The 15,499-nt window shown below is 37.4% G+C and overlaps 2 protein-coding genes across 3 annotated transcripts; one reads left to right on the top strand and one right to left on the bottom strand.

Annotated features, from left to right (window-relative positions):
- Positions 1-415: 415 nt before the first annotated feature.
- On the bottom strand, positions 416-7,187 carry srp54 (signal recognition particle 54). Its single transcript, XM_036593581.1, has 17 exons — positions 7,075-7,187; positions 5,538-5,669; positions 5,345-5,445; positions 5,103-5,194; positions 4,933-5,017; positions 4,525-4,629; positions 4,229-4,295; positions 4,069-4,126; positions 3,370-3,520; positions 3,102-3,250; positions 2,905-3,005; positions 2,725-2,811; positions 2,447-2,520; positions 2,221-2,329; positions 1,959-2,129; positions 1,558-1,653; positions 416-1,356 (listed from the first exon to the last, which is right to left on the bottom strand). Exons 3-17 carry the CDS (start codon positions 5,420-5,422, stop codon positions 1,265-1,267), a joined length of 1,515 nt encoding a protein of 504 aa, XP_036449474.1. The 5' UTR covers positions 5,423-5,445; positions 5,538-5,669; positions 7,075-7,187; the 3' UTR covers positions 416-1,264.
- Positions 7,188-7,639: 452 nt separating this feature from the next.
- On the top strand, positions 7,640-13,955 carry zgc:109986 (uncharacterized protein LOC553566 homolog). 2 transcript variants are annotated; one of them, XM_036593579.1, is made up of 9 exons: positions 7,640-7,833; positions 9,454-9,575; positions 9,657-9,795; positions 9,904-10,025; positions 12,196-12,306; positions 12,395-12,501; positions 12,863-12,885; positions 12,927-12,962; positions 13,330-13,955. In XM_036593579.1, exons 1-9 carry the CDS (start codon positions 7,737-7,739, stop codon positions 13,371-13,373), a joined length of 801 nt encoding a protein of 266 aa, XP_036449472.1. In that variant the 5' UTR covers positions 7,640-7,736; the 3' UTR covers positions 13,374-13,955. The 2 variants fall into 2 exon arrangements, with proteins under 2 accessions (XP_036449472.1, XP_036449471.1); XM_036593578.1 differs by having other exon boundaries at positions 12,863-12,962.
- Positions 13,956-15,499: the final 1,544 nt, after the last annotated feature.

Raw genomic sequence — 15,499 nt, 5'->3', positions numbered from 1 at the left:
GAAAAACTTGGTTCATCTCATCAGTTCACTCCGGCAGCCTCAACGTGAAGTCAGTGATTTAATTTTAATGTACATTATGCAAATGTACTTTTGAAGACTTTCAGAAGCCTCAAGAGGCTAACCTTCCCATCCCATAATAAGGCCATTTATAATATTCAAATGTCTAAAATGTCCTTACATGTAGCAAAAGAGCTTATTTTCAAAATACTTCAGTTACATTACGTGGATGTCTCAAACTTAAGAATACTAATAAAGTGTAATTTTACATTGTATCTTTTTCACTTTGGCCTGTTCAAGCATTTCATCAGAACCACTTTATTCTGTTCTATATAACACTGAATTAGTTCAAGTTACATGAGCAATCTGATGTGCATACACATTATGTAAACATACCAAAATAAATGAACAACAGTTGTTAAAATGTTGCTATATAAATTTATTAATGTTATGACAAAATATTGCCACAGACTAATCTGCCACTACTGTATTTCAGATACAAAGCCAAAGCTTCTCTATGGCAAATTCAGAAAAAGGAAACACTCAAGACAATAAACCATGATCGCCTAGTAATTATTCCAACCGTAACCATCTCCATCACAATAGGGAGAGAAAATACATACAGAATTTGTATTCCTCAAATTTGGTTCATACATGGTGAAAGCAGCTAGGCCCATTTCTGGCAACGTCTTGAAAAAGGATGAACATGTCTGTCTGTGTGTCTGTGTGTGTGTGTGTGTCTGTGTGTGTGTCTGTGTGTCTGTGTGTGTGTCAGTCTGTGTAACAATCACCAGTACCTCTTTAGACAAGCAAAGCTGTCAAATCTGCACTGCAAACATTTAATCTTTCTTCAAAGAACAGGACATTTAACTATACCTTGTCAATTATAATTTAGACCACATTCACATTCCAACACAGCCATTTAAGCAAACATTGAGCTGCAATTCTGACAGCTTGCCACAAATTTGTTCTGGTAAAGGGGGAAAAAATAAAAACAAACAACCTGATTTGAGCATCGTATCCTGTTGGCTTTAAACATGTTTAAAATTACATGCTTCTCGTTGATTAAACCTTCCAGTAAAACAGTTTGTTTAGCCAAGGCTAACTAGGCTTAAGAAATATTTAAGCCTTTAAATATTTTACATGGTTTAATTAATTACTGTACTATTTGAGGCAAAAAAAAAAATAAACAATCTTCCTCCACTTAGGTTTTGCTTCTTAAAAACCCATCAGGTTGTTTTTCATCTTTTATTTAAGGCTCAGAAGTTCACATGTTGTTGAATCCCATCATTCCTTTCATGTTGCCGGCAGCCCCTTGCTGAAACTGCCGCATCATTGATTGTAGCCCAGCCATTCCACCTGCATCAAGATAAATACAATAAATCACCAAAAGGTCTCTTTGCAACAAAGACCGCAGACTAATGACTTACATTTGTACAAGGTAAATTTTAATTAAAAGCCAAATCTCTCTTCTTTCTTAGGCCTAAACGTTCAACTCTGGGCGCCAACCAGGCTAGCAAATTACAAATGGCTTATTCAGAGGGTGGGGGTGGTGCATACCCATGTGGTGGAGCACTCTGGGGTCCATCATCTTCGCCATCTGCTGGTTCAACTTGGCCATCTGAGATGGGTTGACGTTCTTTGACATGTCCCCTCCTGGAGGGAAGAAATAAAAAAAAAAAAAATTTTTTTTATTTGTTACCATGAAATCTCTCTGTTTGCCATGAATGAGCAAGACGTACTGAATGTCTCCCTCTAAAAATAATTTGTTAATTCCTACATTAAAATAAAAATACAATAAATAGAATAAAGAAATGAATAGTCATGAAAGAGCCATGAGGTGTGTGAATATCTGTACATATGCAGGTCTTATGACATACTATATATGAATATGAATATTTACAGAAATTTAACATCTGTACAGGTGTGCAAAAACAACATGAATAAACTTAAGAACTCACCTTTGAATAAGCCTTTAATGCCACCCATTTTCTTTACCATCTGAGCAAACTTTGTGTATTGGGTGAGCAGCTCCTGCACGTCTCTGGTGGCCACGCCAGATCCTCGCGCCACCCTCTGAACCCGGTTTGGCTGCTTACTGAAGAGCTTGGCACCATCTTTGTTGTCAAGTTCTGCACATATTAAATGTGGACTTTTCTAAGATTCATAAGAACAATGAGTATTATTAAATAAATAAATAAATAAATAAATAAATAATCATACCTTGGTCATTCATGCTGTCCATAATTGTCATGAGTTTCTTTAGCCTGGCCATGGATTCCTGTTCATTGCCTTTGCTCATAAAGTCAGTTCCAAAGCCTGGGATCATACCCTACAGGCAATATTATACAACAGGATATTCAACCATACACAGACAGATTGTGAAGTTACAGAAAACATATAATGGTATATAAAAATGTTACATATTTCAAGAGTAGGCTGACCATACCATGATCTGCCCAAAAGGTCCCATTTTCATGATGTTCTGGAACTGCTCATACATGTCTCTGAGTGTAAACTGGCCTGATAGTGAAACAGACAAAATGGCAATGATGGATTAGCACTGCAAAATTTAAACAAAATGCAGTTCATTCTCTATAACTGGACACAACTGCTTACAATATTTATTTAAAGGATTACATATGTATGCAAAGGAAATCATAGCTTGTAAATATTTATGATCTCTGATGGCAAATGTTGAGAAAAATAGTAGAATTGAATTCTTACCATGTTTGAGCTTGTCAATCAGCTCCTCGTTGTCATCAAGCTTAAGTTCGTTCACTTTGTCTATCAGTCCTTCAATGTCTCCCATACCTGTAAAATCAAAAGAAAAAAAATTAGCCCAAACGAATGCTAAGAATTTGAAAAAATACTAGGATTAAAATAAAAGGGGGGAAAAAAACATACCTAGCAGCTTGCTTATGAAGGGCTGAGTTTTAAAAGGTTCAAAGTCATCAATGTGCTCGCCTGTGCCAATGAAAATGATGGGACTCTTTGTGGCAGCAACTCTGTTAAAATGAAATTTAAAGCAATTATGACTCTTTGTCTAATAAAGTGACAGTACTTCATATGGGTTTTATCTTAAAAGTGAAACATGCACTTACGCGCTGAGTGCACCACCGCCCTTAGCATGACCATCCAACTTTGTGATAATGACAGAGGCCACATCTACCTTGTCCTTGAAGGCTTTAGCTTGAGCTTCACAAGCCTGACCGATGGATGCATCCATCACATACACAATGTTATCGGGTTGCTGTGGGAACAATGAAAGCACAAATTAAGTCACATGCAGTACTATAATTTCAGAACCATGGTTTCTGTTATGGCTCGACCTAGCTTTAGTAAAACCAATGAGACTCATTACACACTTACCACAGCATTTGAAACCTGAAGCATTTCTTCAAACAGCGAGTCTTCTTGCTTATGTCGACCACTGGTGTCAACAATTATTATTTCAAAGTTTTCTGATTTGAATTTTTCCACTCCCTCAGAAGCTATGATGACTGGATCCATCTCTGTGTAACTGTTGGTAAACACAATTTTGAAGATCAAACAATCATGTTGTATCTCGAACAAAGACAAGGAAAAAGTGTCACAGATGTGAAGCACCAAATGCTACTTGAGTTCTCTTGCGGATAATCTTCAGTTTGCTAAATGTGAGTGACAGAGTGAGTGAAGGCTAATTTATGTTTCAGCAAAAATCTACGTATGCACACTGAGATGCAGAGAAGGGGGAAATTTAGCAACATGTCAATCTGGGCAGCTAAGCACCAATTTAATTCTGATTGGCTATCCTTTAGTGTTGGGGGTGGGACAAGACCCATCAATCCCAACACAGAACTTTCTGTTTTTTTACAGAACTCAATTTCAAGATCAAGATTACAAAAATTTTGAAGTGAGTATTATTCTTGGAGGGAGAGAGAGAGACAGGAAGACACCCACATATTTTCAGATACACAGATGCGCAAGTATAATTCAGCCTTAAGTAAGTTACAAGCCAGGTCAATGAGGTGCTTCACATCTAAAAAATTTCTCATATGTGCAACAACAGTGTATTAAAGATAACATTACCTTCCATAAAAGGGAATTCTGGCTTTCGTTGCATTTTGCTTCAGCTGATCAAAGGCACCTTATAAAAGCAATTAACAGCAAAATATAACATTTTAGTTGCATATTAATACTTTTGAAGTTCTGATACTCCAAAGAAAGTTGCAGGAGGAACAAACTATACCTGCTCTGAAAGTGTCAGCACAAATCAAACATGTTTTCCATCCTTTTCTTTGGTAGTAGTATGCCAACTGAGGAAATAAAGAGAAACTTGATGACAAAGGGCTCATTCACAAACCCAAAGTAACTCACACAGCTAAATCTGTAAATGTATTTCTTACACTTCCTTAATTAAAAGATAACAGCGTGTCTGTGCTAATAATAATGGGCAAGAATCGAATCATTCAGTAAAAGCACTAATAGGAAATGACATGTCCCTCCTGTCACAGAGGAGTCTGTGTGCTTACAGTTTTGACTCACCTTAGAACATGTTGTGGTTTTCCCACTGCCCTGAAGGCCCACAAACATGATGATATTGTTTTTTCCCTTGGTAGGTGTCCATGCCTTTACTCCAGGGTCCACCAGCTACAAGAGAAATCACTCAGTCTGGCTTCTTGAAACATTCACATCTACATGTGCTTGCATCAAAATAAAAACTTTGGGCTTACGATAAAGCATAAAGCAAGTCAGATAAAGCATTGCTCACTTCACTACCAAAAGTGGGTTAAGTACATTTTGTTGCATGTAAAATCTAGTTAACAGTAGAGCACCCCCTTTATTTTTTTGCTGCAGAAAGCAAAACACATCTTAGAATGCAACATTAACTTTTAACAATGTATCATGTATTGCCAAAAAACACAAGCTACTCTGCAATAACATAGCACAAACCTTGACAAGCTCCTTGAAAACAGCATGCTGGATCATTCTTCTCTTATTCAGCCCAGAGGCCATCTCCTCCAGATCAATAGCTGCCCTAAGAATGATCAAATATGACTAAGCATTTCCTTTGAGAAAAGGAAAACTTCATTACATACAAAAATCTAAAACCCCAATCTTACTTGACATTCTCTCGGAGCTGCTTCACCAGTTTGATGTTGACATCAGCTTCCAGCAAGGCAGCACAAACTTCTTTTAGCATAGCATTTAAAACCTGGGAAAGACAGAGGTTTACTTCATAAACACTAGTGACAAGGAGTGTTGAGAGACAAAGACAATCCCTAAAGCAGAGACCCAAAGAACCTCCCAGAGTAAATGTTACCAGCCAAAAAAACCTTTTAGAAAAACTATACTGGTCAGTTACCTCCTCATTGATGATTGTGGCATTGCTGAGCGATCTCAGCGCCGAGGTTATTTTTCTTCCCAAGTCAGCTAACACCATGTTTGCGGTTTAGAGTTGGCTACCTGTAACATGAAAACATGATGCTGTAATGATCTTCTGCACTTATTATTAGGTGGCCGTAGTTATAATCATGAAGTAAAGGGCATTTCCATACGTGTTAGGCAAATGCAACCTCTTCAGTAAGGTGGGGGTTCCCCCCAGGGAAACTGTCGTTCAAAGATCCCACCGATAGTTATATATGGGTGCAAATGACCCAGTTAAGTCAGCAAATAAACCACAGTGTTTCCTAGGACAAACACAAAGAGTTAATTTAACACAAAAGACTTACTCCTTTAATGTATTTTCTGAGTGCTTGGCCACAAGTTTCTTCTATGAACAGTATCTATAGAAACATTACATGAATTTCTACAGGATTTCTGTAAGAATTACTATAGTTTCCTAAAAGATACTACACAAGTATTATATATTACTATTAAACAGTATCAAAAGAATTTTGAAGAAGGTGAAAATATTAAAAAATAAGTGACAGATGAATCATCCAGCATTATAAAAATCTTATTGTTTCTTCTAGTAATACTAAAGATATTTATTGTAGGTTGCAGAAATGTACGACTATCGTAAGTAATGCTATAATATTGACATTTCCCTTTAGTATAAACACTTAGGAATTGGCATTAAAATTGCAGAAGGGAAACGTTTTCACATTCGCAAGGAGTCTTGGCCCATTAGCGATACGGTCTAGCACACATGCTCAGTTAAAAACTCAAACATACGAGCCAGAACCAAAGCAGTAAGTTTAAATAAATAAAAAGGAAAAAACACAAAAACAAGAAACCAAACACAAATGCTCCGAATACAGTAACCAAACACATATCCATCAGTTAAATAAATAATAAACAAACCCGAGAACCAAACCACAGGAAAAAAGCTCCAAACATAAGACCCAAACATGTCCACCACCACTAAAACGAATACAACAAACACAAAAAACAGTCGCCTGCCTACCAGTAAAAAACCCCAAACTCAAACACAGGAAACAAATACGCACATCAGAAAAAATCTAAACATAAGTAGAAAACAAGAAGCTACACCAGTAAAGGAAAAGTGCACAGTAACATGCCTTCAATATAAAACCCCACACAGCTGTATAAAGGGATCATGAGGCACAGACGGTCTGTCGATAACAGAGATACTAGGGACAACATGTTCTGGTCATCTTTTGCCAGTTAGCAAGAGGCGGATTTATTAAATAAATAATGATAACGGTTCAGTGCGTTACTTAGTAACGTTAGCGGTATTAAACATTACAGTCATGTTCGCGGGTCGCTGTTCAGCGTCTATCAGAAAAACATCATAGCTAACGCTGGTCTTCTGCGATTTCCACTTTAAAGTAAAGCAAATGCGAGTTAATTCAAGCAGAAACAACTCTAATCCACCCTGAATGAAGTGATTAAGCTTCCTCGTGTGTAACTTAGCTAACCTACGTTTGGTTAGCTTGTTTTTCTCGGATCGTTAGCGTTAGCTCGCTGCTGGAGGCTCGATTGGCCAAGACTCGAGCAAAAAGAGGACCATCCTCACATCCTTTAAGGTTTATATACACATAAATCACAGAGACAACATACATGCGTTGATAAACAGTGAAAAAGTCTTTATGTGGTTAATTTTATCCGGATTTTATTTCCTTGTCTTACCTTCGACACAGCTGTTTCGGCAGAGAGCAGGTAGACGTCATCTAACACACAAACTCCCATAAAACCTTTCTACTTCCGAGGCAAACGCCGGATTTGGATGTTTTGTGCTGATCTGGGGTCAGTTGTTATCGTCACTCGTCAACAGGCTGAGGAAGTGATATGGCAACGAAAGCTGATCCAGAATCAGCGTTAAACGGCTCTTTGTAGACCGCTTTTGTACTATCGTAAACAAATATTCAGTATATTTCTTAATATTTTATTCTTATTCACGGTAAAATAAGGAGAATGACATGATGTTGTTTATTACTCTTTTTCAACCTTTTTATTTGAGAAAATGCTCCATAACTAAAGTTGTCTGAACCAGCCAGCCAACGTAAACGCGTACTTAAGGTGGAACTGCATTTAGGAAGATTAGTAGCAAATATAATATGAGATTATTTTATTTTATATTATTACTTGCCAGTGATATATTAATTTCATGCTGAGAAATGCAATTCACTTTGATTTACGGTCTTATTAGTTAGCATCACTGAGCGTTGTTTTCTAGAGCCACCTTAAAAAATAAGAGCATGTTTGGCTCCTCCCTAAACTGAAGTGCTGCGGGTACATGTGCTGCTCGAGTTTCAGATTTAACCATCTAAATCTAAAATTGACGGTTGAAAATGAACTTTAACGAGGCTAAGAATGAAATTCTGCATATATTAGGCAGAACGGAGCCTCAGGATCTCGCTAAGCTCATCGACTGGGTGAAAAATTCCGGTAATTCGCTTTCTGTTTTTATGTCTCTGTCGAGAGTAAAAGTTACGTGTAGGTTTGTTTGCATTGCAGCAAAAGTACGGTTAGCTTTTATGTTTCATAGCTGGATGCACTAAAATAAGATATTTGATTAAATACACCTACTCACTGTTGTGCTGTCTCATACGGGAATATGATATATGACAATATATGGATATTTAATATATGGCATATATTAGTGTAATTTACATGGATTTCCCTTAACCTGTCACATATGGACATATGTGAGACATATATGCCAACTTGAAACTGGCCATTTTCAAATATGGGCATATATTTCAGCCATATAGCAACATATACATATGCAGATTCCAAAAATATTGCCACCTCAAATTTCAGTATTTGGTGGAGCCTCCCCTGGTGAGAATGACAGTGCTCAGCCTCTTTCTGTAGTGTTGGTGGAGAACTTGTATGGAGGGATCTTGGTCCATTCTTCCTTGCAGAACATTTCCAACTCATTGAGATTCTTGGGTTTTCTCTTGTGAACTGACCCTTCAGTTGAGACCACAGATTTTCAATTGGGTTCAAGTCTGGACACTGAGTTGGCCATTGCAAAATCTTGAGTTGCTGCAACCATATCTTTGTCGATTTTGAAGTGTGCTTTGTGTCATTGTCTTGTTGGAAGCACAGCCCAGTTTGAGCCTTCTGGCAGAGGCAACCAGATTTTCACCTAAGATGTTCTGGTATTGAATGGAATTCATTATGCCTCTGACCTTAACAAGAGCCCCTGGACCACTGGCAGCAAAACAGCCCCAAAGCATCAAAGAGCCACCACCATATTTTACAGTGGGTACAAGGTGCTGTTCTCTGTACTCTGTCCTCTTTTTTTTTTGCCAAACATGACGATGGTGTGCATGACCAGAAAGCTCAATTTTTGTTTCATCTGACCACAACACATGATTCCAGTTGTACATCCAATGTTGCTTGGCAAAGTTCAGATGCTGGATTACTGTCTTGGTCTCAGGAAGGGCTTATTTGGTTGAACTCATCCAAAAGGTTTCTGGTCATCGTGGTGGCATCACACTGAAATGGTGAAACCCCAATAACTAAACTTTGCAGTTGTGATGCTGTGACCTTTGTGCTTCTCTTTGCCTCTCTTGGCGTACTCCTTACTGTGCATCGGGGCAATATGCAGATATGTCCCCTTCCTGGCTAATTTTCAACTGTCCCATGCTTTTGAAATTTCTTTACTCTGGCTCTGATTGTGCTTACTGATAATTGAAACAGAAAATGATCATAGACAGCAATAAAGTTCCTAAATACTAAAACCAATATCAAGAAACATTTATTCCCAACACACATTCATTTGGTTTTATTTATACTATTCTTCAAGGGTGCCAATAATTTTGCAAAATATATTTTTTGACAGAATGAACTATTCCCGATATACATTTTGCAGGAATTATTTTTATTGAATGAATAGTTTGCAATTTCTCCAAACATTTGTGGGGAAAAATAGTCATTGTATGTTTTACCTATATTTGATGAATGTTTTTGCTCACTTATTTTTTTCGCAACATTTTTCTATATGGGGTTTTACAGGGCAATTACTGCTTTAGTTAAATACTGTAATTTGTGTTTCAGATGATCTTGATGACTACTTGGTTGACAATCAAAGGACTATACTCAAAAGTATTGCAGACGATCTCAGGCCTTGTCTTCCCCTTGAGGCTATGTTTCCTTCAGAGACCATGGCTATCCAGAAGGTCTGCCTTTTCAGCCTGTTTATCTTCACATAGGCAACTAAACCATAACTGGCATCTCCTAAAGTCCACTTTTTATTGCAGACCCAGCAGAACTCTAAACCTACTGTGCATGTGGATGCATTTTTGTACGATGAGGAAGCAGTTGATTCCATCTGTGAAGAGGGTAAAATGAGTCGCAACTACTGTCTCAACTGTGGATCACATAGAACAGCCCCTCTGGGTAAGTTGTAAACACTCTTTAGCTTAACTGAATGTTGTACTTTTCAAGTCATTCCACTTTGCTGAATATAGTAGCAAATTTTCAGGCTCAGATTGCAATGTCCTGCAGAGTTCATCTCGCATTCCTTTTCCATTTCGGAGCTCCAGTACCTGTTTCATCACGTTCTCCCAGACCTGACAGGAAAGTTGGTTGTGGATGTGGGTTCCAGACTAGGAGCGGTGCTCTATGGGGTAAAGTACTACTGGGAGATTGGAGGAATAATTATCATGTTCGGCAATATGGCAAAAATATATCACATACTTAATGACATTTTCATGGTAAATGTTATTTATCACAGTATATTGATAAACTGATACAATGATATGAAAAAGGTATTTGCCCCATTCTTATTTTTTATTTTTCACAATGAATACTTTTACATCTTTAAACTAAATGAAATATGATGCAAAGAGAACCTTTTCAGACACAAAGCACACTTTTTAAATTACTGTTCATTTATTTAAACATCAAAGTTTCCAACATGCAGATCACTTACATGTAGTGGAAAAAGTAATTGCTCCTTAGTTACTCAAACATCAAATCAACCAAATTTCATTGATAATGAGATTCAGCTGATTGAACACAGCAAGGTTTGAAATCTCACACATATTACAATCAGAGTGATGTAGTTGCAAAGTACAAGAACACTTGGCCTTAATGAAAAGAAATTCCAAACGAGATAAGGGAAAAAGTGTTTTAATACATCAGACTGGAAAGGGTTATAAAACCGTATCTAAGTATCTAGGACATCCACAGTGAGAGCCATTATCTACAAAATGAGAAGCGAACGCTTGGTGAAGGAGTGGCCAACTTGCCACAATTTCCCCAAGGGTGCAGCAGCAAATCATTCAGAAAGTCACCAAAGGTTCCAGGTGAAGATCCAAGGAGATGTAGATGTCTTTAGTCTTTTCTAAGGTTGTTGTTTCTGCAGCAAGAAAGTGTCTGGGCAAAAGGGGAATGGAAGAACAGCCAGGCAGAAACACTGCTAACCTAAAGAAACATCAGTACTAATGTGACATCAGCAAAAAAACAAAGCTCTTGGATATTCCCTAAGCCTTTTGGAATGATGTTCTATGGATAGACCAGTCTGAATGGACACATGGAGGTTCTTTTATATAGTGCTCATCTATTTTTGCAAATATTTCCTATATATGAATGTTTCAGATCATCAAACTACTTTTAATATTAGACAAAGATAACCCAAGTAAACACAAAATGCTGTTTTTAAATGATTTAATTTGAAAGAAAAATGTTGTACAGCCCTGTCTGGCCCTACTTGACATAACTGATGGAACCATGAATTCTGCTCTTTATCAGAAAATCCTGAAGGAGAATGTCTGCCTGTCAGTTTGTGACTTAAAGCTCAAGCACAGTTGGGTCTTGCAGCAGGTCCTAACTAGCGGGTGGAATTGGAGACGACTAAATTGGGGAGAAAATCGGGTAAAAATTGAAAAAAAAAGGCTGCATTTTGCGTTTATTCGTCTTTATCTTATATTAAATTTAGTTAAACATTTAAATGTGACAAATTAGGCAAAATAGATTAAATCGGGTGAGGGGCAAGTACTTTTTTTACAGCACTGTATCTGCCATAAAGTAAGTTCTGCATTTCACAGTTGAAAATTCATGCCATTCAAAACATGGTGGTGGTAGTCCTGAGATGCTGTGCATGGCCTTGGTGTGGCCTCGGACAAGTAGTTCACAGGCAAAAACCTACCAATATATCTGAATTAAAGCAGTTCTGCAAAGAGGAGTGAGCACAAATTATGGTAAATCATAAGAAACGTTGGTTGCAGTTATTGCTGCTTAAATAATAATTTTAAAATAGTTTTGTCTCTGGTCTGGTTGTCTAGTATTAAAATTTGTTTAAATATCTAAAAGCATTCACTGTCATATGTATGCTGTAATAAAGTAAATGCTTTCTCACTGCACTGTGCAAAGCACCACTAGTGCCACGTTGTTTATAATTTCTACCAAAAACTGTCAGTATGATCATTTTTATTCAGTATTTCATCTACTGTGCTGCACTAAATCCAGTCAAACAGGATTAATAATCTCTAATTCTCTTATGTAATGAATTCTCTTATGTAATGAAATAAAGATGGTCAGTGTTCTTTAATTACTGACAACAGCCACAAGGAAACGCTTAGGAAAAAAAGCATTTTGTGATGTAATTTGTTCCGATAAAAATAAAATACTGTCATATTGCCCTGCCCTACCATGAATATCTTAATATTCGCTTTGATCTCTGCATAGACTTCCTACTCATACTCGTTCATACTCACAAGCAGATTGATTTCAACAATTTGAAGTAATATTTTATATTTACTACAAATTCTAAACAGATAACCTTTCCTTTAGTAGGGTTATGTCTACAGTGCAGCAGCACAACTTGTTGGAGTAGAAATAAGTGAAGAGTTTGTCAAGCTTCAGACAATCGCTGTGGAGAAGTATGGCTTCAGTGACAGAATTCAGGTAGCAGACTGTTTTATTGTACTGCTTATGTCATGATCAGTGCTGCACTTGACATGCCTTGAGAGTTATTTCTGTGTGCCTTCCACAGGTGATTCATGCAGATATCTGCTCTCAGGCTGCATTAGTGCAAAATGCAGATGTGCTGATCATGAATAATGTGTTTGAGTACTTTATGGAGCTCAAAGATCAGCTAAGGTAAGGTGCACTATTAGTAGGCTCTTCTTTGATACTGTAGCTGCATGGACTTTAACCTGCTATCACTGCTGATTGTGATGAAACTGTAAATGTTTATTTGAATATTTGAAACAAGATGCAAATATAAGAACCTTCAGGCAGGATAGTACGCTGTGATAAGCTCTTATTTCTGTATTTTTTCTTATTTCTATTTTATAAGGGTATCAGAAGGGATACAGATGCACCCATAATAATAATATGGAATAGAACCAAAAAATCAGGATGCAGTGCACTTGATATATATATCCAGTTGAATATTATACATTTTACTTGAATGTTCACTTATCAGAATTTCTTTCTTTCATTCCTATTTTTATAACAGGGCCTGGCAGTTTATAAGCCAAAATTTTCTAAAGAAAGGTGCACTGTTGGTAACTGTTCCCAGCATTCAAGAAGCTCTCATGTCACTGCAAGACACCAATGTGAGCAGCACAGATGTTTGTAATTTTAATATTGTCACTGTCCAAAGAAAAACTAGTATCTCCAAAATGGCAACTTTACAGGAGATTGCAAAAATGTTCTTTACTTTTAATGTAAGTTAATGTAAAGAGATTTTATTACAAGCAATTTTGGAGCATTTCTATTGGACCATTTATCATAACATTTTCACACAATGTAAAGGGCAGCTGCTGTGCTCAAAATATAGAAAAATGAAAATAAAAAAGGAGGGGTTTTCTTTTGGACAGTGACGTTATTTAACAATAATAAGCTATATTTCCCTGAATGTCATGCATATTTAATGACACTGATGCTTTTTTATTATGACTGATACTTTTCTTTGTGTTTCAGGGACTGTCAGCGATTGGACACTGGTTAGAGGAAGTGCCGCTTGATTATAGTGTTTATCTGAAAAATGACGCAGACGCAGATTCCCTCAAACAAATACATCTCTACAGAGTACTCTGACCTGGAACTCAGACACAAGAGACTCAAAATGGACTTCTTGGAACAGTAAGATTTTGGGAAATGGATATTGCCATAGAACCATGCACAATTAGACTCGCTAGATTCCAATGATATCTGTCTATAAATACACAGATGAATTTTTGGCAGATATGTTGCTAGTGTTGCACATTTAATGAAATACATCAACACATCTACATTTAAAACAACCAGCTGGCAGTACATGCAGTGGGCCATTAATCTGATAGGACAACAGTGCTTTGTTAGACTGTTATCACTATTGTATAGTTCACTGTTGAATTAATTGCCATAGTTCAGCACTTTTGAAAGTCACTCTGGATAACTAAATGCTGTAAATGTAAATATTCTGCAACATTTGGGGATTTTGTACCAGAACTTGTTGACTTTGTCTATAGTTAATGTCTTTTAGAGCACAAGAAAAGAACATGGACTGTCACCCGCCTAAGATCTTCGAAGATCAAGCAATTATCAATTAAAAAACTTCAGTCACTGCTCGCTCATTTTGCTTGATGTTTAAAAACTCTTGTAGTCATAACTCATATTTCATAACTCATAAGTTCATCATAATTTTAAAAAGCAGATTTGATTAAATACACTATATAGCCAAAAGTATGTGGATACCTGACCGTCACACCTATGTGAGTTTTTTGGACATCTCATTCCAAAACCATGGGCATTAATATGAATTTCGCACCCCTTGGCAGCTACAGAAGCCACAAGATTTTGAAGTGTGTCTGTAGAAATTTGTGACCATTTGGTCAAGAGAGCATTTGTAAGGTAAGGCACTGATGTTGGATAAGAAGGCCGGCCTGGCTCACAATCAGCATTCGAGTTTGTCCCAAAGGTGGTCAGTGGGGTTGCGGTCAGGGCTCGGTGCAGACAACTGGAGTTCCTCCATACTAAACTTGTCAATCCATGTCTTTATGGACCTCTCTTTGTGCACAGGGGCACAGTCGTGCTGGAGCAGGAAATGGCCTTCCCCAAACTGTTGACACAAACTTGGAAGCTTGTAATTATCTAAAAATATCTTTGCATTCTGTAGAATTAACATTATCCTTCACTGGAACTAAGGGGCCCAAACCCTGAAAAACACCCCCAGACCATTATCCCTCCTCCACCAAACTTTACTGCTGGCAATATACATTCCAGTAGTTAGTGTTGTCCTGACATCTGCCAAACCTAGATTTGTTATCAGACTGCCAGATAGAGAAGCATAATACATCACACCAGAGAACAAATTTTCACTGCTCCGGAGTCCAGTGGCAGCGTGCTTTCCATCAGCTGACACTTGGCATTGCGCTTGTGAGCAGCTGCTCAGCCTTAGAAACCCATTTCATGAAGCTCCTGACACACAGTTCTTGTTGCTTACAGGAGCAGTTGGGAATTCTGTGGTGAGTGATACAGCAGAGGATTGGTGATTTTTACATGCTGTGCACTTCAGCACTTGGCAGCCCTTTGAGGTTTTCAATAATTAGGCAGGTTGTTCACATACTTTTATATAGTGTACTTAGCAATTGGGGTCAAAAAAAGTTGGTATTGGTAACAATAATAGTTACTTAGGTTCATTGACTGTGTCATATTAGTTGTTCTCTGTATACAAATAAGGATTCCATTTTTCTTTCTAATTCATCATGGTATGTTTGCTAAACATTGTAGGGAGAACTGTACAGCGGAACACCATTTGCACTGGAGGACCTGTTAAATACCAAATCCTTTTTATGAGTTGTCACATGCCTCCTAAATGTGTGTGTTAAAACTATATAATTTTTATATTGCGATAAAGAATGTTTTTTAATTAGGTCTACATGCAACATGATTCCACACAAAAAATGAGTGGAGAAACAAAATGAGTGCACATACTTCAGACAGCTGTCCTGCATGATACTGCTAAACAACATCCTACAATGGTCTGTGGCATTTGTAAAAATGCTGAGCAGGTCCAGTTGACTTTCATTTTAGATAAGAATAGAAAGAGGAAAAGCATGACCTTAACAAGAGGGTTTAATATTTGAGGCCTAATGACAGGAGCTTCAGT

The sequence above is a fragment of the Colossoma macropomum genome, unplaced genomic scaffold (genome assembly GCF_904425465.1).
Source record: "Colossoma macropomum unplaced genomic scaffold, Colossoma_macropomum, whole genome shotgun sequence".
Lineage (NCBI taxonomy): Eukaryota > Metazoa > Chordata > Actinopteri > Characiformes > Serrasalmidae > Colossoma > Colossoma macropomum.
The sequence above is the reverse complement of the archived record's forward strand: the minus strand, read 5'-3'. Positions and strand labels throughout refer to the sequence as shown.